General features: G+C 41.4%; 1 protein-coding gene across 1 annotated transcript in view; it reads left to right on the forward strand.

Annotated features, from left to right (window-relative positions):
- The window catches only part of SYNE1 (spectrin repeat containing nuclear envelope protein 1), a 2319318-nt gene that overhangs the window by 746325 nt on the left and 1547784 nt on the right, over positions 1 to 25209 (forward strand). Inside the window, exons 40-42 of the mRNA XM_086926873.1 lie at positions 4232 to 4385; positions 19106 to 19734; positions 20647 to 20826. Of these exons, the coding sequence (XP_086782999.1) occupies positions 4232 to 4385; positions 19106 to 19734; positions 20647 to 20826 (963 nt within the window). The remainder of the gene's footprint in view (positions 1 to 4231; positions 4386 to 19105; positions 19735 to 20646; positions 20827 to 25209) is intronic.

A 25209-nucleotide genomic window follows, 5' to 3' on the forward strand; every position in this document is an offset into this window, starting at 1 on the left:
ATTTTCACTTATGTTCGCTTCCCGGTTCGCTACCCGATTCGCGTACCGGCAGCTAACCGCGCGAAAAATGCAATTTTTTTTTCCGACATATATGAGCCTCCTCAGCCACCCTTAGAAAACCTAGGGGGTCAGGATACATCTCCCGTGCCCCCTTATACCCTATCCCAACATTCTTTATCCTCCATCTTGTGTCTAAATTCATCCGGAACACAAGATGGCGGACTCCCGTTACGCTGCCTGTTAGTTTCCCGGTCCGCGAACCGGGGCGCGCAACAACCAACGCAGTAAAAAAAAAAAGGTGGGAAATTAATTTACAAAGAAAGCACTGCCGACACTATCACCAAATTTGAAATAGTTCCTACTGCATACCAGTCCCTACCATTTTCCCAAATTTGAAGGAATTGCATCGAGCCATTCAGGCTCTAGCCCTGTCTAAATATCCTGAGGTAAATTACATGACAAAAACACATTGGAAAGAGTTGACATTTTCAACCAATGATAACATAAAAATTAAAGGAAAGTGAGTGAGTGAAGGAGTGAAAGAAGACAAGTGAGGGAAAGGGAGTGAGGGACAGACAAGAACTGCTAAGGGAGAGTGAGGTATCAGAGTAAGAAGAGAACGGTGAGAGAGATTGAGGGGAGGAGAGTGAGGGTGAGGGTGAAAGAAAAGAAGTAACGATACAGGAAAAGTGAGGGAAAAACTAAGGGAAGCAGTGTAAAGACAGTAAGCAAAGTGAGGGAGGGAAGAGACTGAGGGAGAGGGAAGGGAGATGAGGGAACAAATTTATCAACTATCATGCTGAAGAAGAGTGTGGGGAAAAAAAACAAAGAGGAGGACTAAGAGGAAAGAACAATCAGGTCAAAAATACAATTGCTTTAAAGCATGAAGTGCTTTTCCACACATTTACATTTAAATAACCCATATTAGAACATACAAGATATCTACAGAGGAGACGGTGTACATAGAATTTTAGACTCTTGATTGGTACCTACATGTTGGTACTTACATCACCCACACAACACAACAGCTCTATTCAGAGCTACCCTACCTCAAAGCACTCTAAATATATTATTTTACTGTTTCCCTTGGTTTTCCCCTTGATACGCTATCCGGAACGCTACCCGGTACGCGAACCGGGCACTAACAGCGTGAAAATTTGAATTTTTTGCCCCACGGGACCCTTTAATAGCCCCCACATCATTCCTAGGGGGTCAGGAGGGGTCTACCTTGCCCCCTTTTATTAATTTCCCCCTTCGTTTTTCTCCACCTCTTGTCTCTCGATCCTACCGCGAGACAAGATGGCGGCCGTTCCGGACTGTTTAGAATGTTGACAGACACCGGAGAGCCAATCAGCTTCACTTCGCGAAGTTCCGTTACGCGTCAGGTACGCGAACCGGGGCGCTAACCGGAGCGCTGTTACAGATATATATATATTTTTGAACGTTAATTTATCAAAATCCACTGGAGCACATATATTGAGACATAGCAAAGGCACGTCAGGCAAACAATATCTACAATTTTGCCAAGTTTCATGGAAATCCATTCAGCCGTTCGAGCTAAAAGTGAGTCCAACCGCCCTATGGAAAATTGCATGGGAAAAACGCGTTTTGGGACCCCCCCTTTTTTCTCAGCCCCCCCTTGACAAAACAAAATGTTCCATTTTCCTGAAAATTTCAGCCAATTCCGTCCACAAACGGCAAAATTATTCGACATAGAATTTTCAGAAATCCCATAGGAAAAAAATCCTAACTATATATACCTACTGGCGACCGCCAGTAGGTAATATATATAAAATGAAAACTGCTCCTGGGATTTAGCCCACCTGGGGGGCTTCAATAAAATTGTTTCAGCGGGTCAACCCACAAATTCACTGCAAAATCCAATTTAAAATATGGTTTTAACCCCCGGCGGGGTCTCTGTGGGACCCTCCCCACCATATCTGGGGGTCAGGGTATTCTTACCCTGCCCCCTATTCTTTTTTTTGTACATTTTTTGTGGGGCTCAGCATCAAGCCGACTCCCATAATGGCTGAAAACACTTCCTGGTTGAAGTGTTCGCAGCCATTCAGATTTCAATGGGATCCACGAGTCCACTGCAAGGACTTGCTTCACAAGATATCTATATTTTTTAAACTTAAATATCTCTGAAAATACTGAATGGCTTTATACCAAATCACAAAAAGCACGATTCTTGGACCAACATCTAGCTTTCTGCCAAATTTGGTGACATTCTGTTCAGCAGTTCAACTGTAGTCATGTTAAAAAAATTAAAAATACCCTTAGACATAATATGTGGAAGACGCTTTTTGGGGCCCCCTTTTTTCTTGGCCCCTGCTTGACGAATCACCTCAAAACTTTCAACACAGCAGCAGAACAAAAAAAGGGAAGTTTTTAAAAGGTTTGTGAAGATTCTTCAAGCTTCTTATTGTTTTTGGCAAAACAAAATATGCTTTTTCTATAGAAACTTTGGTCCTAACTATAACTTCATAATGTCTATCGCCAGTAGGTAATATAGAGTGTGCCAACGCTGTTAGTAACATCCTAAGTGCATATTCTTTGGTTGTATTCACAGTCAGTATGCAGTGCAGTTTGCCTACATTTTAAAGAAACAACATTGCCATCTATCGCTTTTATTTGTAAATACAATTAAAATATTTAATACATTATCGAGTGGTATATATGTTTTTATCCTGATCTAAAACTGAACAATATTTTTTAATAGAAAAAAAGTATCAATGTTCTTTAAATTCATTTACTACCCACCCTTTGGCCTGTATCACTATTAATATTCATTCAAAAAATAAATGTTTTGAAAAATTATATAATTATTAATATTTGAATTAAAGTAAGTTGTTAAAAATAATGATATTTATAAAATACAATATGATTAGTGTATTTGTTTTAAATTACTATCACCCATTTGCACCTATATAACTTAATAAATCCATTTATAAAAATAATGCATTTGTTAAAATATATTTAACATAAATTAAATGAATGTAAATTAAAATTGAATGCCATTTGAATTTTCTTTTACTTAAGGATTTCTAATTAAATTCCTACCCACCGTTTGCCCTTATGTCTAGTTACTTAACCATTCTTAAAGTGCTCCTGTTCTTAAATGGAATAATCATCATATGAACATTAATTACATTTACAACATTTAACTCAATTTTGCTAATGAAATTACTTCCCACTCTTTGCATTATATTATTTATTTGACCCATCATTTACTCAATTAAAAAAACTAATAATATATTTTAAAAAATAATTTCCTTCTAGATTACTATAAAAACTCAATACCAAATAGACTCAAGTTAAAATTCAGATACATTAGAAATACTTAATTAAATACATTACTTTCCACCCTTAGCTCCAATATCACTTTTATAGCCTGATTCAGAAATGAACAATATTCTTTAAATAAGTAGACTATATCACATTTCTCCAATAAATAGAACACAAACATAGTTTTGTGACGTACAGAAGTTAATGCATAGAACAAAAAATAAACTTTAAATAACAATGCACTGTAAACAAAACACAGTAAATGTAACTCTTTGTCAATGACAAGCACTGTTGAAAATGTGATGTAAATGTAAGTTTATGGAAATTAGTCATATTTAAGTTAATATACTCTATTGAAAACTGCAGGCTATAGAAAAATATGTTGTCACTTGCAAATTTGGTCAGAGAATTGGAGGCCCAAATACTATTTGCTTAGGATTCTAAATGAGCACAAGTCATGTGAGTCCAATTTGACACTTGAAAAAACCACTGCATTTTGCATTGCGATATGCACTTTAAAATATAAATGTAAAATGGTATTGACTTAAAAGATGTGACTCATTTAAATTGTTAATGTCCTCTACAACTGTGGATATTGAACAAGAATGTTTGCGACAGTCTCATTGGTTTGTGTGTTGCACGGATTAGACTCACATATCTGGGGTATGACAAAGGTTAATCAGGTACTTAGAACTGTTGACAAATGGAATTGATGTTTAGAGACTCCAGTCCCTGGTTCAAACCGTTGCTCTTCATCATGACATTCTTGCTCTTCTGGACCATTAATAACTTTTAGCATAAACACCTTTTAGATTTTTTTTGTTGATTAATTATTCAATGTTATTATTATGACTACATTACATTTGATGCTATATGTCATATGTACCACTGTTCATCTTGCCCAGCCAGTTGAAGAATATGTATGTTTTTTTCTGACTATTAGGATTCATTTTCTCCAAACCATGGTAGCTGACCACCACACGTTTGAAGAAATGCTGCTCAGTTTTTCAGTCTGGAGCAAAATGTTTCTCAGCGATTTGCAGGCCACTTCGGAGATAAATATAACAGACCTGCTCTCAGCTCTAACTAAGAACAAGGTAATGTGCATGCACATTTTGTCATCATGTATGCTTCATATATTCAAATAAATGCCAATGCACAAAGCAGCAGCAGAGAAACTCCTTGTTTATGCCCATTCTTGAACTTACAGTGACATCAGTAGGATGTAAAACAATAAAGGGGCAATGGAGATCGAGGGATGGCAGTTGGTGAGAGTACAACTCGACAGAGTCTCTTGGTATTTTAGTGTAAATAATAATTGTTTTTTAATGCTGGTCTTACAGTCTTTGCTGTGACGTGTTTTTTACTTCAGGTCTTGCAGTCTTTGCTGTGACTTTTTGGTTTTTTCACAACTTACCATGACTCCTTTGCAGTCTGGAGAGATGATACTACATCTTGCTGTTTGCCATCAAAAGAGTTTTGAACTGAAAAATATGTTGAAAGAAAGTAGATGAATGTTTTATAAGATTCACACTAAAACACATGCTCAGTTCTTCAAATATTCTCATGCTTCTTTACAATAGCATGTTTGTGTTTTATTGACAGTTTTGAATGTCATACAAAATGAAACCCTAGTGTCAGTGTAGTACATGAGCATAGTCAGAGATTGAAAACTCTTCAATACGTAATTATCAGGCAGCTGTTGTCTATCACAAATCTTGGTAGGCGAAAAAGGCTCACTCCTTTAGTGCAGGCAATGCTGGACTTTTGTATTTCGGAGGCTGCATATATGGAGAATAGATCTGCAGAACTCTAACTTGAACCAATGCTGACAATTTGTGTGTGTACTTATGTTTCTCTCCTCATGTAACTTACGTGAGTTTTTTTCCTTTTTATGCTGCATGTTGTAAGTTATTTAGGAACAGCACATGAAGTTATGTTTAAGGCTAGTATCATTAAACTACCGCAGACTGTATTTACTCTGTGGTCTTCATCCATTTCTTGCAGCTGGAAAACCTTAAATCTAAGGTGTGAACATTGGCACTGCTTATCTGGGTATGCTGGTTTTCCCTCAACTCACTGCAAATGGGGACCATTTTGTAGAGTGAATAGTAAATGACTATTCAGTTTTGCTTTGCTCAATATAAGACCATATTAATATTATCCTCATATAGTATAGTAACCTGTTAAATGCTAATGGCAATATTTCTGAAAATTGTTACATTACTAGATTGCATTACCAAACAAAGGCATAAAAAACTGCTCTCTCTCCCATAATGCAGTGTCATGTGAGCATGTAACGACAAACCTTTATGACTCCTGATGGATTCTGTAAAACTGTGACGTAAGTGTTAGAGGGTAGTGAATTGAATGCAAGTTTAGAATGTTGAGTTTGCGATTACACAAATAACAATAAAGACGTGTTATACTAATCTTCATGTGTGATGTAGTTATTGGCAAGATTCCGGGCAGGAGAGGATGCTACAACTGGCGACAAGGATGGGATAAGTAACCTGAAGATAGACAGTGCTCTTGCAGAGTTTGCTGTGGTCTAGCAAGGTGCTCGCACATGCAACATGTGCCTCTGCTAAAGTGCGGAGTCGATGTTTGGCATATGTGGAGTCAAAGAGCAGCACCAGATTCATGAAAAACATTTGACCCTAATGAAAGCATAACTGAGAGTCCACACTTCAGTGGCTGAGAACCTGCTTAGAAGGCCATGCAAAGAGGTACTGTGCTAATCCAGAATTCAAAGTCATACATTGACACGGAGTGACAAAGCTAGAGGAAGAAATCAACCTGGTGTCAGACAGCAAAAAGAGCAGCTTAAAGGCAAAGTGATACAAGAAACAGTAATCTACTTACCAGCCCTGAGTGAAGAGAGCCCTTGTGACACTGCACTGGGGGAAGCAACCCCAGAGAAAGCACCCAGGGTTGTACTTCTTGAGATGTCCATACCCTAAGCGGCGCACCATACCTACTCAGGGGCAGCTCAGAGCAACTCCAGATATCATCTGAAAGCAAAGGGCTCCCATGGGGACCAAGGTTCCATTGACCATAGAGATGGTCTGGATGAAGCAGGTGGTATCTAAAGGAACTCCACCCTCAGTGTAAGCCAATTTCATAAATGGTTACAATGTTGCTGCTTTCTTAAAACCACCACCCCCATTCGATACTGCCAAAAAGTAAATATTGGCACTGGTGGACTGCCTAGATAGAGACATTTGATGATTTAATTGATGCGATTGAAGAAGCTGATAACATGAAAATGATCAAGTACCTTAAGAATCTTGCTGCTGAAGGCATGAAAGAAGTCATAAAGAAAATGTCACGTGTCACGGGCTGACAAAATTACAATCATATCAAAGCAGCCTTGAATCTCAAGTTCAATCGATTGCCAAATTGTAGATTATGAAATAAACATCTTCAGTCAAGAAAGACAAAAAGCTGGTGAGACCATCAACAAATTTGTTGAGAGACTGGATACACTCTTCAAACATTGTAAGTTCAATTCATTTAATGATGAGGATGCTATATACCGCAGAGTGATTGATGGATGCTTGTTAGATTCATTCAGACGCTGATTGCGAAGAGAAACTCTTAGCCTGGACAGTGGAGGCTACCAGGTATGGAGAGCGGTGGGGGAGGCAAACTGCTGCTGCAGAACACCTACTCCTAGTGATCAGCTGGACCGCCTTGTGCCACGCATTAGTGGCCCATTATTTAGTGCAGCTCTCGTATTTCTGTTACAGTTCATGCAAAGCATGAGGTCACGTCGGTTCTTTGTGTTAAACAATGATAAATCACCCTTACATTTAGCACACATTATTTTCATTGCCTTGCTTTAAAATATTGTGACCACATATCATGCTGGTGTTGTTATATAGTATTGGATTTATGTATTTCTTGAAAAAATGACATGGTCTGGTTTCTATCTGTGATGATGTTACGGCGTGATAATACATGCCCCTATAAGTCTATTCCCGACCAGCAGTGGATTCTTCAGCAACCTAATGGTTCTTATAGATCTTTTTTTCCGTCAATGCTTCTGGAATTTGATACTGTGTTGTTTATTCTGGGCATTAAAATGGTCAATCATTTACACAGCACTCAGTTTAAATCTACTCTGTTGTAATGTGGAAATGTGTTCATCTGAATTCCTCCAACAGCCAAATGTAATAAAACATGCAGTAGGCTAAAATGCACTATTCAATGCCTCACACATGGAGAATTATAGTGCCCTGTAACACTGAAGCATTACAGCCTTGTTAAAATTAATACGCTTGAGAGAGAGAGAAAATTGTGTCTTTTTCTCAAGACGCATGCAGGCTTGGTGCTAATGAAACATTATAACCATTATGAAACATTATAAAACCTTATAACCTGCTTCCGCAGAGAAAAGCGTGCTTCTTGTTTGAACCCTCCAATGTAAAAGGATTTTACATACACAAAAAAATTAAACACAAAAAAAAGAAAATAAACTACTTGTCTGACTACACTCCTCGCTCTAGTCACGATCTTCTTCTTTCCTGCAGCCTGTGCTGGGACCAGCCCACTCCCTTAATCGGTTCTGGCGCTGCACTGTTGCTGTGAGAACAGCGCCAGGATTGGATGGAGCATCCTGACTGGATGCTCCTTCAGGCACTTCAGGCCTGTGCTTGGAGAGCTTCAAAGTGCTCTGCTGCCAAGAGCATCCCCCATATGCCTCTGGGCAAGGGGCAGGCTGTCTAATGCGTGTGCATAAGGGTAAAAAATAAAATGGCAGTGAAATTTTGTATTGCCATTTTGTTTGTTCCTGCGACGCTACCCCACCAAAGTGAAGAAACTGACACTGAGTCTGGAGCAAGTTCTCATGGCTGCCAGAACTGAGGAGCGAACTGATCATCAAGCTGCTGACAAGGAGGTCGGAGGTGCCCAGAGTGAGTCAGTCATGAATGTGAGAAATAAGTCAAAGCACAAAGCCAAGTGGCAAAGAGTGAATTCTCCACAGAAAAAGAAGTTGTGTTTCAGGTGTAGATTTTCATTTCCACACAAATGTAAATGTCCCACCACTGGGCAAATCTGGAAAGCCTGTGGAAAGGAGAGCCATTTTGTGATGGTGTGCAAAGCGAAATAAAAACATTTGAGTTACGGCTCGAAGACAAAATGGCTGATTGAACATTACAGAACCAACCGCCATTCAACCCATGCCCATAAGGCCAAGTGACCACATCAGCTGAGGAAAATCTACACCAAATTAAGTCGATCAAAATCTAAATCTTTGTCAAATAGTTCTTCTCTGTCAATATCAAGTTAAAGTGAAGAAGATGCATGTGGCTTGTTGATGTTCACCTCAGAGAAGCATGTGCATGTTGGACTGCTCTCCTGTGTGGAAAGACCTTGGTCCAAGAGAAATCGGCATCACAGAGCACCAAAGTCATTCAAACGCACTAAAAGTCAATGGTTGCTCAATACTGTTCATTATGGATAGTAGTAAATCAATACTATGCCTAAGGAGAAATTGAATAAACTGCCTCCACTGGCCCGACTTACGCCATTGAAAAGTAAACTGTATATGTGGGCTCAAGGTCAAGGTCTAAAGACACCTCTGCACCATATGTGGCAACAATGAAGCATAAGAAAACAAAAGTACAAGCGCCGTTCATGTACTTCAGAATATGGCGTCAAGAGCCTGTTTACTCAGCTTCAACACAGCCGCTGTTATGTGACTGATATCTGTGAACTATAACATGAATGCTTGTCACAAAATAGTAAGTCAATTCCCCTTTAGTGTTTCATGGGTTGGGAAAACTCAAGACTATGAAAGCCCAATTACACATTAATTAGGACATCCATCCTATTGCTTAACCCCTTCGCTGCGGGGGTAATTCCCCCGCTGTGCTGGGGGGAGGGGGGCACGCACAGCGCTCCCATGCTCATGACGAGCTGAGCTTGTCATGAGCTACAGTGCTCCTGTGCTCATGACGAGCTCAGCTCGTCACAGGTGCATTGGCTCCCGTGGAACGCTCAGCACAGCAGGGGAATTCTCCCCGAACCTGAGCGTTCCACGGCCCATGACGAGCTGAGCACGTCATGAGCACCGGAGCACCGTGCCTCATGACGAGCTCAGCTCGTCATGAGCATGGAAAAGGTTAAAGACACAGTAAAATTGCCTTTCACTTACAGGAAGCTGTTGAAAGAAAATAAACTTTAATCTTTACTCAAGCACAATATCATTGAGCATTCTAATGGTCCAACTCCATGGGTTTCTTCCATAGTGATTGTACCCAAAAAGGACAGTGAATGAGCTGTACGCATCTGCGTGGATCAAGCAAACAAGGTTATTGAAAGAGAATGACAACTAGGTCCACCAATTGCCGACATGAGAACATAATTGAATGGGGCAAAGGTATTCCCTCACCTGGATCTTAATAAAGGATATAATTCACTGGAACTTGAGGAGAAGTGCATTTACATTACAAATTTTTCTACACATGTTGGTCTGTTCCGTTACAATAGAATACGTTTTCGTGTGAAATGAACTGCAGAGCTATCCCAAGAAGTGATTTGATATATCATGCAGCCCGTCATGAATGCATTCAAATACAGTCATAACATTGGTTTTCAGAGCTACATAGAAGGAGCATGACAAAGCTCTCACTCAAGTGTGTCAGGTGCTCACTGATGGTGGTTTAACTTTGAATGCCAAGAAATGTGAGTTCCATAAGACAAGGTTAAAATTCTTTGGCTATATCTTTTCTGACTGGGGCATGACACCTGATCCTGCTAAAGTGCAAGCGCTCTAAACTGTAGTCCCCCACAAGATGTTGCCTTGTTACGTTCATTCCTTGGCATGGCCAGCTGTTGCTCTAGATAAAAACAAGACTTTGCCTCTGGGAGAGTTGACTAAAAAGAATGTTTATTTCCTTTAGTCACATGAATGCATAAACTGCTTTCAGAAAATCAAGCAATCTATTGAGAACGCTACTGAAATGGCATATTTTGATCCATACTGAGGTTGTTGTTGACTCTAGCCCTGTCGAGTTGGGTGCCAACCTTACAGATCACAGCAGCCACCCCTATGCTCGAAGACGTATTGTGGCATACCCCAGCTGAAGTTTGTCCCAAACTGAACGTGGTTACTCACAGCCCTAGAAATAGAGCTTGGCAGTGGTGTGTGCTTGTGAACATTTCCACGTATTCTTGTATGGGAAACCCTTCATGCGTGTGACCCAATATCGAGCATTGTTCACTATCTATGGAAATCCAAAAGCAAAAATGCCTCCTCGCATTGAACGTCGGGGTCTGAGATAGCAAGATTACAACTACACCATCTTGCCTCACCCAGGGAAAGATTATAACTTTGCTGACTGCTTTTCACGAGTGTCTCTACAATACACTGGCACCCCTTTTAAGACGGTTGAAACTTACATAAATTACCTAGAGAAATCAAGCTGTCCAGCTGCCATTTTATTAGAATACATTTTCACTGTCACAAGACAAGATAGTGACATGCTGAAAGACATTATTAGATGTCAGCCTTTGTACTCTTACCAGTGACAGTGAATATCAAATGTTTAAGAATGTCAAATATGAACTGTCCATTACTCAGGAAGGTATTATCCTATGAGGGTTGAGAATTGTTATTCCAGAGAGTCTGCAACAAAAGATCATTGCAGTGGCCCATGAAGCACATCATAAAATTGTTGCCACCGAATAAGCACTCCAAGACTGAGTCTGGTTTCCACATCTCAATGAAAGGGTTGAAAAGGAATTGTAGTGAACTTCTTCGGTCCTCTTGACAACATACATCACCTTATGATGATTGTTAATGAACGTTCTCATTTTCCATTGGTTGAAGATCTCTTATCTATCACTCACAAATGTGACATTGAGAGATTAGACAGCATCTGCGTGACCTGGTGTGTTCCTGTGATTTTAAAGTCCGACAATGGCCCCCCTTTCAACAGTCAGGAATTTAAAACTTTCTCAGTCATCTTTTGGTGAAGCATCAGAAGAGCATTCCTCTGTGGCCACGGGCCAATGACCTTGTCGAACATTTCATGAGTACTCTGAAGAAACATGTCCAGCATGCTGTACTAGAAAGCTCAACCTACAGCTGTTCTAAATTCCACTTTTCGGGCTTAGTGCTCAAACCCTCACTCAACCACAGGTGAAAGACCTGCAACCTTGACCTTCGCTAGAGCTATGACAAGCAAGTTACCTCAATGGACCAACAGAAGAACAAATGCCAAGTAAGAAACAGGTAAGAAATTCTTGGGTCGTGAGAGGAAAATGAAAGCCTATGCAGACAAGCATTGACATGTACGAGATGTCACCTTCACGAAATGAGCTCAAATTATTGTGCATCAGCATAGAAAACAAAAGTCTGATGCTCCTTTTGATGCCTAACTATTTCAATTTCTGACTAGAAAAGGACAAATGGTGACTGCCCAGTGTCCTATGAAGTCTATTACGTGAGACTCCTCACATTTCAGATGTGTGGCTTATCGCTCAACTGGCACTGATGTCCTTGCAGATTCTGGGTCTGAAAAGACAGGTGAGAAAAGGCAAGTGAAGAACCCCTGACTTCTGCTGTCATTCCATCACCAGCCATGGAGAATTCTGCTGGCATCCAGTTTCCACAGACCCAGGCCTTTTAATCCACGTGCCACAAAGACTGATTAAAGAGCCTTAATTGTATATATATCTGTAAAAAAATTATAATTTATTATTTATCAAAGGTCGAGATGTAGTGTTTTGCAGGGCCGGACTGGTCGTAGCGAGCACAGGGTGTTTTCCTGGTGGGTTGGAGGGGTAGGGGCCGGTTTTGTCACTGGGGGCCAGTTTTGCTGCAATGCTGCAATATCGGCCCTCAGTAACAAAAGTGGGAGGGGTGCATTTTACTAGTGCGTCCCACGGCGGCAGTAGTTACAGTTAATAGGTGTCAACAGTACCCGGCAGGTCTGACATCAGGGGAGAAACCATTGTAAATAAGGCTGAGGAGAGGTATAAAGGTATTAGAGAGCCTCAAGGTTCCGCCAGAATCTGGGATATATGTATGGTATTCTTAGTGAGTAACAAGTGGCCAACTAGGTTACCGGTCATAGGGATAACGTGCACGGTCTATTTGGAAGCCTATATTTAGTCTTGAATGATCGATTAAATTAGGTACCACCGTGTATGTTAGTGATTGTATCTGTCTGTATACTCTCAATCGAGTTCCCACTGTCTTAAACGTAGATAGAGAATGTAAAGGTTTATGAAGATGTACATAGTCTGCATTCGATTGTATCTGAATCGACATTGTGCCCGTTGTAATCTATAAATTGCCCGGTGAATTCTCAACAATACATGAAGTCTATCTAGCAGCAGGAACAGCCAGCTGAATAGGAAAAAACGGGTCGACTCAGTGCCCATTGCTGTGTAAGTGCTGTGAGGTAAAGACAAAACAGAACTGGAGGTCTGTCTAACTGTAGTGCCAAACCGATCGAGCACAGGGAGTGTGCATGTGACCTGGGGAGTACTGTAACAGTCCTTCACAGTGTCCAGCCCATACTACGTTAAGCATCAGGGTCCGATAGAATCCCCGTGAGCCCCGTGGTTTAAAGAGACAGTCTTGACAGCCCGCATTACATTAAGTATCAGGGTCCGATAGAATCCCCGTGGTTGAAAGAGACAGTCTTGACAGAAAGATGCTCAGTCATTTCACTTACTTCGTGCTGCTTGTGTCAGTGTATTTTTCGCCTACCCATCGCTGCCGGGTCCGGATAGTGAAGAACCGGGGCGGCGTCTGGGTTGAAATAGCGGAAAGGGCGTCGCTGGGCTCATTAGCCGGAAACGCCTGTTGATGGTAGGTCATGTGATTACCAGTGTAAATGGGGCGGCCATGACTAAGTGGAGTAAGTTTCCACGAAAGATGCTTGAGAATTGGTGTCAGAGCACGAGAGTATCACCCATACTCGATTACAAGAGTTAGTTCATGATGAAAAAAGGCATCTTATTGTTTAGGGCATAGCAAATTATGTATGCATCGTGCTTGGGAAATAACGTAATAACTTGACATTGAAAGTACACAATCAGTGTTATATGGTCAATAGAAGTTGCACCTAGTGACAGCCCAAATCCTAACACACCAGTGGGAGGTGGCATTTAAGAGTAAGAGGGGTCTGAGAAGAAAGGGCGGGTACTGTTGTGTTAACATATCGAATGATGACGCCCTGGGTAAGGCAAAGGCCACTGTTTCCAAAGTAAGGTTGCCTTAGCGAAGTGGATTAAATATCCCTATATTCGGTTGGCGTAAAGTGCTCAGAGGTGGAGGAAGCTTCCATGTTGGATTGCCTATACCACACCAAGAGAAAAAAAAGGAGGTAATGGACATGAAAAAACGAATATTCTCATGTCTGCCTTCTATTACCGTAAGTAAGTGGTATAGAGGGGAACCAACCTACACTGTCTAATGAACTGGTACAGTGTGTGGTGACAGGAAGTTGACTATCACAGAGGACGATGAATAACATGTAGGTGTTCATGATTTCTGGAATGGCCACATTAATGCCCTAATGTCCTCTTCGGTACTGGGTTAGCAATGTTAAATATAGTAGGAGTGGCTAATAGGGTGTTTACAGTGCACTCCATGGAATATTTTCGTTCAGCCCGTGGCTGTCTGTGGCCAATCGGTGTATCCACCTCTGTTCTTTAAGGAATAAATTCTGTTTGGATTTGTCTGAGGTAGCTTCTAGAATCAGCCAAGAGATTGAGTCAGCCGTGTGGTTCTGTTCCACATAGTGTCTGCACATTTTGGTATTCATTTTCTTGCAACGGAAGTTGCTCCTATGTTCTGAGATGCGGGTTTTGATGGGGCGAGAGGTCATGCCCACATATTGCAGTTCACATGGGCATGTCAGCAGATATATGCAATATAAAGTATTGCAATTGGTGTGCCCCCGTAGTTCCCATGTAAAGGTATCGTCAAGGGGATCATCTTATGTATATACGTGAAAGGGCACGCACTGCAGGAGCCACAAGGGTAGTGTCCCCGTACAGGCGGTAATTGCCACAAGGTGGTTTGTCTGATTGCATCCAAATTTTTAGGTCTAGTATGAATCAAGATGTCTTTAATATTCCTTGACCTCTTGAAGGCAAATTTGGGATTTTCAAGGTTCAGAGTACCTGTATTAAGGATAGGCCAGTGCCGTTTAATAATCTTCTTAATAACATTGGAAGCTGGCGAAAAGGTAGTAACACAGGTAATTAGGTCAGTGCCCTGTGTGGTTGGAGTGTTGTATTCCAGGAGGGCCCCCCCTATGGTTGTTCTGGGCACGTAACGTGCCTTATAGATCTCCCTGGTAGGGTAACCTCTATCCGTCAGATTTCTGGATAGTATGGTAGATTCAGTCTAGTAATCTGTCAGGTTGGTGCAGTTACGCCTGACCCTCAGGAATTGCCCAAAAGGCAGATTCAGCCTCAGCGCCTTTGGGTGGTGGCTCGTGAAGTGGAGCAGGCGTTTCCGGTCAGTGGGTTTCCGGTACATAGTGGTGTCAAGTTTGCCCCCCACTAGCCTAATGGTTAAGTCCAGAAAGGCAATGTTTGTGGCGGAGGCCGTTTTGGTGAAGTTAAGATAATCATTCAGCGTGTTGAGCCATTCAAAGAATTCTTTGTATGAATCTGCGGTCCCTGCCCAGAGGACCAGGATATCATCAATGAATCTCTTCCACAATCTGATGTTAAGGTGGTAGGGATTCACTGGACCATTGATGTATCTTTCTTCAAAGTCTGCCATGTACAAGCAGGCCACCGAAGGAGCAAATGTGCTGCCCATGGAAGTGCCCTGGGTCTGATGATAATGTTGCCCTTTAAAATCGAAAAAGTTTTCTGTTAGGGGTTGAGTGGCACACTCCATAATGAAAGACGGTGGTGTGGGGGAAGTCCAGTCCTCAGCACTAAGGATCCTCTCAATCACCTCTAGTGTGGCCCTCTGGGGGATGTTAGTATAGAGGGCCTCCACATTGAGGGTGATGAGGAAATCTGTGGATATCATCATGTAGATTGTCCAAGAGTTGCAGGAAATCTGTGGTGTCCTGGACATAGGACACTACAGTTAGACAGACCTCCAGTTCTGTTTTGTCTTTACCTCACAGCACTTACACAGCAATGGGCACTGAGTCGACCTGTTTTTTCCTATTCAGCCGGCTGTTCCTGCTGCTAGATAGACTTCATGTATTGTTGAGAATTCACCGGGCAATTTATAGATTACAACGGGCACAATGTCGATTCAGATACAATCGAATGCAGACTATGTACATCTTCATAAAACTTTACATTCTCTATCGACGTTTAAGACAGTGGGAACTCGATTGAGAGTATACAGACAGATACAATCACTAACATACACGGTGGTACCTAATTTAATCGACCATTCAAAACTAAATATAGGCTTCCACATAGACGTTGCACGTTATCCCTATGACCGGTAACCTAGTTGGCCACTTGTTACTCACTAAGAATGCCATACATATATCCCAGATTCTGGCGGAACCTTGAGGCTCTCTAATACCTTTATACCTCTCCTCAGCATTATTTACAATGGTTTCTCCCCTGATGTCAGACCTGCCGGGTACTGTTGACACCTATTAACTTTAACTACTAGGTGAGTAATTGCTCCTACTCATTTAGTTACCTTACTGGATATGAATGCGGCTGCATACAATTGGTTTTAATGTTTTTAAGATATCCAACTTTGGATTTGTCACTTTGGTTTTTAGCCACATACTAGTCACACCCTTCACTAGTATGTCACATTATCACTGTGTGCTCACGGTCACTACAGGGACTGCATTTTGTCACTCACCTGTGGTAACGGCCTCTTTTGTCTCCCAATTTAGGCAAGAGCAGGTGTTAAACAGGTAGTACAACTTGTGTGCTTTTTTGTAAACTGACACTTTCTGTAGGTCATGTTTCTGTAGATAGTAGTTTTGATTTATATTAGGTCCTGAAGAATCGCATGTCAATGAACTTTAAGCGAGAAACATGTTGACCACACCTTTCACCCCTTAGTACTGTCCCACTCTTGGAAACGTAAGTTCCAGCGAGTACAGACTAATTCTTATTTTAATTGCGGCAGAGGACCACCAGAATAAAACTGTTTTCCGGTACCTTGTGCCTCATTTTATCCTCACCCACACTGTCTACTTTGTTCTGGCCCCTCACCCACACCTCACCCATAGGCAGTTGGATAAAAAGATCTCCGATAAAGAGCCCCTCTTTGAGGTGTGCCCATTGGGTGTTGCACCGCCTACCCAACGAGGAGCATTGCCTATGATGAAGCATGACACTCGCAAAGGTGTGTGAGGCCATTATATCCAACACAATGGATACCCAGGGTTAGCTCTCCAATGAGCACTACCCCTTACACCTTAGTGACCGTGCCTTTCTCCTATTAGGAGCAGCCCAGCCTCCTTTTTGTTGTTCACTTTAGCACCAGTGGTACACCACCAGTGGCATGGGTCAGCTGGGTGCAGATTGTAAAACATGTTGGGAGCCCAATGTATTTTAATGGAGATCGGTTACTGTGGAAAGAGTCTGCAGACTCTGGCCAGGAGTACTACAAAGCACAATAATGCCTCGGGACAAATTAAACAAAACTAGGACAGACAGGTTTTTTAATTACCTATCCCAACTCATTAATGATATTGAAATTAATCTTCTGGTTTTAGTCACTCATCAAATGTTGCCTCAAAAGCAAATCTTTACTTGAACACAGTTCTTTACTTGTTCGCAAGTGTATCTTTTATTATCACTTTGCTTTTTTCTATTTATATCAGACTGTTATTAAAAAAAAATTATTAATCAACAGTACATCCAAAATATGCTATAATCATCACATTAACTTTGTAAATAGATCCCAAAGTACCAAAAACAACCAATTATTTCATTGGGGCAACCTTGGGTTATGAACTCCACAATCGTATATTTTTTGTGCCAGGAGACCAAACGTCTGAACCAGCAAGAGGGCTCAGGCCTTGAGATGGTCAGGATGGGGGAACATGTTTGGTCCTCTTCTCCGAGGCTGAGGGGTGACGGGTGCAGAGGTGTCATTAGACGTCTGTTTTTTCCTTACCTGTGCTGTTGCAGTAGAGGGGGCTTGCGTGCAGAGGCTGCAGATGATGTCCAGCAGGGCTAAAACCATATGGACTCGAGCTCTGGAGGCCTAGTGGACCTTGTTGACACTGGTGGCCCACTTCAACTCGGGCCAGAGGCAATGGGTGCAGTGGTTTCTTCGGTTGTTGGGTTTTGGCGGGACCGGAGGCCTCAGAGTCTTTTCTTTTGGAGTGCCTTTAGAACAGATCTGCTGTTCAGTCATTCCAAGATTCTGGAGTCAACAGCTGCAGGACAAGTCGAATTTGGCACAGTTTTTGACAAGGGCAGCAAACAGGCCTGCGGAGCTGAGGCCAACTTAGGTGCTCTCTTTAGTCTTCTCTGCTTTTGCAGCTCTTCTGTGTCCTCTCTCTTCTCAGTTTGTCAGGATCTGCTTTTCTGGTGCCTGGGGCTCCCCTAAGTACTGACTTTAGGGGAGTGTAGGGTAGTAGCCAATGGACTACTGACCATTGGGGTCACTACTTCTCCTTTATGACCACTTCCTGTCGGAAGTGGGCATAACCCTGTCCCAGAATTCTTAAGTATGCCATCACAAAGATGGCTCCTTCTGAAAAATCATGTTCACCTAACAGTAGTCCACCTTAAAAGTGGTATTAACCTGGAGGTACCAAGCCTACCTAAGTGGCTAATTTTCCCACCTGTCCAGGTGCCAAGGTGGCTCTCGATAGGGGTACTGGCTTCCTTTCCTATGAGGGTAGCCAGATTCGCATTACAAAGGTGGCAGCGTCTTTGAAGTTTGCTGGGCAAAGGAGGCTAATCAGCAGGTCATCCTGTGGGTGGGGGCGTTACACCCTCTTCGCGGACAGGCCTTCGTTCTGGGTCTCCTGAGAGCAAAGGTTCCCACTCTAGGAGGTCAGAACAGTGTCTCGGGTGTCAGGCTGGCAGTAACCAGTCAGAAAGCACACCAGAGGCTGGTAGGTTTTCAGAGGGCACCTGTAAGGTGCCCTCTTGGTGCATGTATTGATAAATCCAACATTGGCATCAGTGTGGGTTTACCAATGCAAGAAGTTTGATACCAAACATCCCTTTTTTCAGTGAAGCCATCTTGTAGCTGGGGAACTTGTTTTCACCATTGTCCAGCTCATGTTTTAAAATGGCTTCCTTGTTCCCTTGTACTCGTAATAGGACCACCCAGCACAGGGGTATATCTTCTCATGCAGGTATGCCCTCATGTGTAATATTAAGCAGCCTGCCTCAGGGCTGTCAGGCCTACAATAGGGGTAACTTACAAATATTAAATGCAGTGTTAGGGACATGGCACACGGATGTGTGTCATGTCGTGTTTTCACTTTTGTCTGTACCAAGACACACAGCCTGCAATGGCAGCCTTGCATGTGCTTGGTGAGGTATCCCTTAGGGTGGCACAATTTGTGCTGCAGCCCTTAGGGACCCTCTTTAGTACCTCAGGCCCTATGTACCAGGGTACCATTTACTAAGGACTTACAGAGAGTGCTAACCGTTTTGCCAATTGGGGTAAACAGTTGTACATTTTTTAGAGAAAGATCACTAGTACTGAGGACCTGGTTAGCAGGAACTCAGTACACTTCAGTCAAAGTTGCATCAAATACCAAGGACCAAGTGTTTGTGTGTGTGTGTGGGGGGGGGGTGCGCACGGCAACAAAAACCAGGAATCCTACAGTGTTATTTGAATAAAATTCCATTTTTTATTTTTGTCTTTCAGGAACACTTGATTGAAGTGAAAAGCAAAGAGAATGACATTCAGCATCTAAATGAACATGTAGAAAAGTTGTCTTCCTATAGTAAGGCAGAGGGCCACCACACTTTACAGACTAGGGTGGAGGATTGCGACCAGCTGCTCCAGGATGCAAAGCAGATTACTGAACGGCGCAAAGATGTACTTACAAATGTTGGTGAATTCATAGAAATACATTTTGCAGCTAGCAGTGCCCTCCATCAGCTGAAGCAGACTGTTGAGAGCACCAACAGCTTGGACAAGACTAAGTCCGAAACACTAGACAAAGAACTAGAGGATGTGATTGTTCAGATTGACAGACTGGGGTCGATAGCAGCAGGTTTGGATGGCTCCCTTACCAAAACGCATTACCACCTCAAGGGAGGCATTTCCGAACAGAGGACCTCATGTCGAGCTCTGGCTGATCACTTGTTCTCTGAGCTAGAATCAGTCCAAAACCTCTTGGGAACAAAGCAGAGTGAGGCAGAAGCCCTTGTGATCATGTGGAAGTCCTTCACCGAGCGAAAGGAGCAGCTGCTAAAGAGTGTTGAGGATATTGAGGAAAAGGCAGACAACGAAGAATTGCAAGAACCAACCCTCCAAGCACTTAATCAGAGGTAATATCAAAAATGTTGTTTCATTCATCTGTAGACATAACACAAGCAGATAAAAACTAAGACATGCCATTTTTTTGCAGCTCCCTTTATGCAGAAATAGCTAGATGGCCTTCATCTAATTTTGTGTTGCTGTAAACAATAATGTGGACATATGCATCAGATGTTTGCAAAAGGGTCCAAACTCAGTCATTTCAGGAAATCTTCAAGAAACGTCTCATGCTAATTTGTGCTAAAAGTAGTCTCTTCTATTTCGTACAAAAAGAACATTGCAAAAGGACCATGTTATGTTTTCATGAAATGATACCGTTTGTTTTTTTTACCTAAGGAGCCTTTTTTCGCACAGTCTTGTGAAAAACAGAATAGTATTTTGAGTCTACGTGCTGCTGTCTCTCACTTCCCACTTCTGATCACCTTATGAAGTGGATAAAATATGTAATAATTATTATAGTTGACAATATTTGTGCAAAGATACAGATAAAAACGTAGAAATGTGAAAATATTAAAATTGAAAAAAAATGTAAGTGACAGTTTAAGGAGAATACCTTTTTGTAACTTGTAAGGGTTGCTTAAAGCCATTAATCATCTTCCTTTATTCAAACAAACTAGTTTAAAATGTTCACAGTAAAGCCTAGCATTAAAAGTGACAGTTCTTAAGCCTAACATAAAAGTGTCCGCTCTGCCCTTTCCCGATAAGGCATTCCCTTCACAGTTCCCACTAGGCCGAGCAGTGTGAGAGAAATTGTGGGCTTCATGGGGCCTGGCAGTCTTTTCCAGCTATTATTCGTTTCCACATGCCTACCAGCACTGTATTTAATTTATTTTTCAGATGTAAAAATGTTAATGTAATTGAACTCTATTTGTTATAAATATGTTAGTAAATTCACAATGGATTTGATATTTTTGATTTTCCAGACTCAAGGTTTTTAATTTGCTGGAGGATGAGTTAAATTCGCACCAGCATGAGCTGCAATGGCTTATGGACAAAGCAAAACAAATCGCACAGAAGGATATAATTTTGGCTAATGAAGCCGACAATGAGATAAATGCTTTGGAAGCCACCTGGGAAGATACCCGGAAGTTAATCAGTGAAAAGTAAGTTGTCTGGAAGGAAATCAGTGGTCTGAGTAGCATATCGAGGTTTTTTTCTGTGGAACATCATTTGATAAATATAAAATTCAAATTATAACCATCGGGGATGGTGATAGTGTTGGCTCTGTTCAGAGGGTGATTATGTGTAGTTTGAATGATGAGTAGGTTTTAGAAACACTTATCAAATATGACATGCATTTCAATGCCATTCTATTCAGAGTTCGATATCGTCTGAAAATTGTGACTAATTAAGAGCCCAGAACATAATCCAATTTAAATGTTACTAAATTTGCTTTTCCAGATTCAGTGAAAAACATTTGTGTAAGGTTTGTCCTGCTGCACAGGAAATCTTATGTTGGATGCCCGAGAGCCACAGTATTAATTAATTTGTATACTGTGTACATGGCTTCCAAAATGCTCTTTCTGTAGATACTAATATAGTCTGCTAAGCAAAGAATGTTGGTTGTTTGGAACTAACTGTTCAGTATGAAAAACTAACCTCACAACAGAGGTAAAAGCAAGAGGATCAGGCTGTGTGTTTGAACTCTTGCTTTAGTTGGGAAAAGCTAAGGCAAGCACATGCAGTAGAGGGAGGTTGCAGGTCTATCAGCAGATTGGGTGGTAAAGATTTAATGGGCTCTTTCATTGTGTTAATGCATAGTTCTTGGGCCCCTTTATTCTCGGTCCCTGCAATAGACCTTTCTAAGTGCCTGAGGAATAAAAGGAGCTAGGATCAACTACAATTTAAATCTAAGGTGTAACCCATTTGGCCACACAGTAAAATTCTGAGTTGGAAGATAGTATTTCATATGGATTTATTACAAATTAAAAGCCTGGCTGATATAATTCAGTCTCAGAAACATATAGTAGAAATACAGAATAAATAATGGAAATCCAAAACACAGGACAAAGTTTTTCCTCAAAAACAAATGAGGAATTCCGTAGCCACAATACAAAGAATGAGAAACAAAGTCTGCTGATTAGATTGACAATTCCATCCTCCTGATTATAAATGAGTCTGTCTAAGAAAATCTATTCAGCCTTGTTCTAACCTAGGAATCAGGGAACCCCTATTTAACTCAGGGAAGCAAGAAAGGAGTCAGCATAGCTGAATCCTAGTAGAAGTCCTCTAATGGGAAACATAATGTGTAGCATGAAGCCTCACAACAGAAATGTCACAAAGAAGTCTCTAACAGAAGTCTGAAGAACCTGAATTGTGATCATCAATTATACCCACAAAAAGAACCTTCGAAAATCCCATTGTAGTGTAGTTCCTATACTCCCAATAGGCTCTGTGCATTGGAATAATATATCCTATAGATTAGATGTAGGACTGAGGTCGACTAGGTCTCTATCGAATATATTAAACTTAATAGTGAATTCCAGCTAGCTCAGAGGTCACTAGAAACCTTCTTGAATTCACAAGAAGGGATTAGTTTCTGACAACCGCATAAACATGACAACTTTGTTTCCCAAGAATAAGAAATGTATCTCTAGAGTCGCCGAAACAATAGATAAGTATTTCACCCAGTCACTTGTGCATGCTTCGTTTCTACAGAGGTGCAGAGAAATAGAGAGACGGCCATTTTCAATAAAAGGTTTATTGAACAGTCTTCTTTCTCATGCAAGTAAAGTGAACTGCTACAGTCGTAATGCAGACTGCAAAGTATAATGCGTACAGCGAGAACAATATTATAAAATAATACTGTAAGAGCATTGTATGGTTTCTAAACCATATATAAATACATACATAAATAACAATGGCTAAAAGTACTCAACTGTTGCTTCTAAAATACGCCTACCCCAATGTACCTAACCTAAGTCTAGTACGCAGGAAGGAGTAAGTGTGGTGTAGCATAGGTTTAGTTTTTCTTTGACAATAATCTATCCAAGGTTTCTCTAGGTTCTAATCAGCTCCATACCTTTAGTTTAGAATGAAGGAGGTCTGGTATCTCAGTCTCGGGACTCGATTTCCCAACACCCTGCAAGGGGAGCTTGGAAACACTGGAGCTGGATTCTCGCCGAGAGAAATGCAGCCTCTTGATCAGTGCGTCAGCTGGAGGGTCGACTTCCTTCGGCACTTGCTGAAGCGAGGTGCGTCGGGCAAGTAGATAGTCGAACTCCTCCGAAACACCATGTCTTGCTAGAGCAAGTGAAGGCATATTTATACCTTGAAGGTGTCTAGTTTGACGTAAAGTCGGGCATAATAACATCAGGAAAGAGCCCCAAGGGAATTTTAGGTCTTTGTAAAGTACATGAGTTATTGGACAAATCAATATTCAAGCAAGGGAAGGTCCCTGACTGCTTAAGCCAATTTTCCAAGAAATCGTTGTGACGTTTTGGTACTGGTGGAAGTAGCCATGCCCGTATTTGGTCTGCATGGGCTATGTGTAAATAAGGGAATGATTTCTATGCCTATATTTGGGCAATGTGAATTGTACCTATATAAGGGCATGAATCGAGAAAATTCACTTGGATCCTAAAACGCCATACAACACCATGTGACGTCTCATTATTTTTCACCTTCAAACAGTACAACTTGGCAACGACTCTTGAAACTCCTTTCCTTTGGTCCAAGCATCAGAACGTCTTGGGATTCCTCCCCTCTCCCTTTTCCGCACAGACAGTAGTCCTCCCTTCGTTCGTTAAGGCTTCTCATCCTTGCCAAAAGTACTCCTCCTGAACCTCACTATCTCTTTCACACAATGTTCCTTCTCTATTCATAAGATCGCACACCAGCACCTAAAGAGGAGAGGAAAACATTGCATCCAAAGCAAACATTCACGTTGGCGAGTACACATTAAGAAATTCAAATCCTTTGGGCCTTTGACCAAGTTAGTGTAGCAAGCATCTAAATACATGTTTTAAATGCATGATTACATATACATATACAGCTAAAATATAGATGTAGAGAACTATTTCGAAAGGATACATTTTCAGTCATAAAATAAATGCATAGTATTATCCAAACGAGTACGCAAATATATATAAGAATTAGAAATATTATTCAAACCACACAAATGCACAAATATATGAGAATCGCAATTCGATGTTACAGTAAGGAAAATGTTAATATGCACACTCATATATATGCCAAGATTACACAGTAAATGCACTTTCTGTATCTGTCCATGTGCACTACATCCACTAATAATGTTACATCACACAAGTACATGTGTGTGTGTATGTATATATATATATATATATATATATTACCTACTGGCGGTCGCCAGTAGGTAGTTATAGTTAGGATTTTTTTCAATGTTAAATCTCAAAATTCTATTTGGAATAACTTTGGAGCCGGTTGACGAATCTGCCTGAAAATTTCCACAAAATGGCCTCGTCGAGCTCCGGTCCTTCCCAGAAAGTTTGGGGGGGATTCGTCAAGCGGGGGCCGAGATAAAAGGGGGGTCCCAAAACGCGTTTTCTCCATGTTCATTTCCATAGGGCGGTCGATTTCACTTTTAGCCCGAACGGATGAATGGATTTCCACCAAACTTGGCAAAATTGTAGGGACTGGTAGCCCGATGTGCCTTTGCTATGTCTCAAGATATGTGCTCCAGTAGAATTTGAGTAATTTAAGTTTTAAAAAATATATATATCTGTAAGCGCGCACCGGTGCGCGCGCCGGCGAGCGCTCCGGTCGCGTCACGTGAGGTGCGCACTGAAAGCTGATTGGCTGTCGGGTGTCTGAAAACATTCGAAACAGACCGGAGCGGCCGCCATCTTGTGTCTCGGTAAAATCGAGACACAAGAGGTGTCAAAAACAAAGGGGGGAATTGACCATAAGGGGGCAGGGTAGACCCCCCCTGACCCCCTAGGTTTAATGTGGGGGCCATAAAAGGGCCCCGCGGAGTAAAAAAAAAATATATTTTTTTTGATTATCGCGGGGGGCGCGCATGGTACGCGCACCGGGAAGCACTCCTGGGAGAAAAGAGAATGGCAGAATTTTAAAATTTAAGTCATTTTATATAAATGGGAGGTAGTTCTGAAAAGAACTGTTTTTTTATTCTTTTTGTTGTTTTATATTTTTTTTGGGAGTTTTTAAACTTTTTTTGCTTTTTTTGGTTTTTCTGAACATTTTTTGTTTTTTTTGTATTTTTTAAGGAGAGAAAAAAAAACCAAGCATTTCAAACGGGCTCAACGGGAGAAAAAAAAAAGGGCAACAAATTAATATTTCCTTTGGCACTTGTGGTTTTCCCAAGCACGATTAATAAGAGTGATGCATTGCTCACCATAGCAAATCATTTGACCACAAAATTTACAAACCATTTTAAAATTTGAAAAGTTGGTTTGTATGATGGAGCATGTCTCCCTAACTTCCAGTCCTGATGGGGTGGGAACAGTAGTTTTGGAGGTGCTGGCAGAAGATTGTACAGGGTTTTT

Source organism: Lissotriton vulgaris, chromosome 6 (genome assembly GCF_964263255.1).
Source record: "Lissotriton vulgaris chromosome 6, aLisVul1.2, whole genome shotgun sequence".
Taxonomy (NCBI): Eukaryota; Metazoa; Chordata; class Amphibia; order Caudata; family Salamandridae; genus Lissotriton; species Lissotriton vulgaris.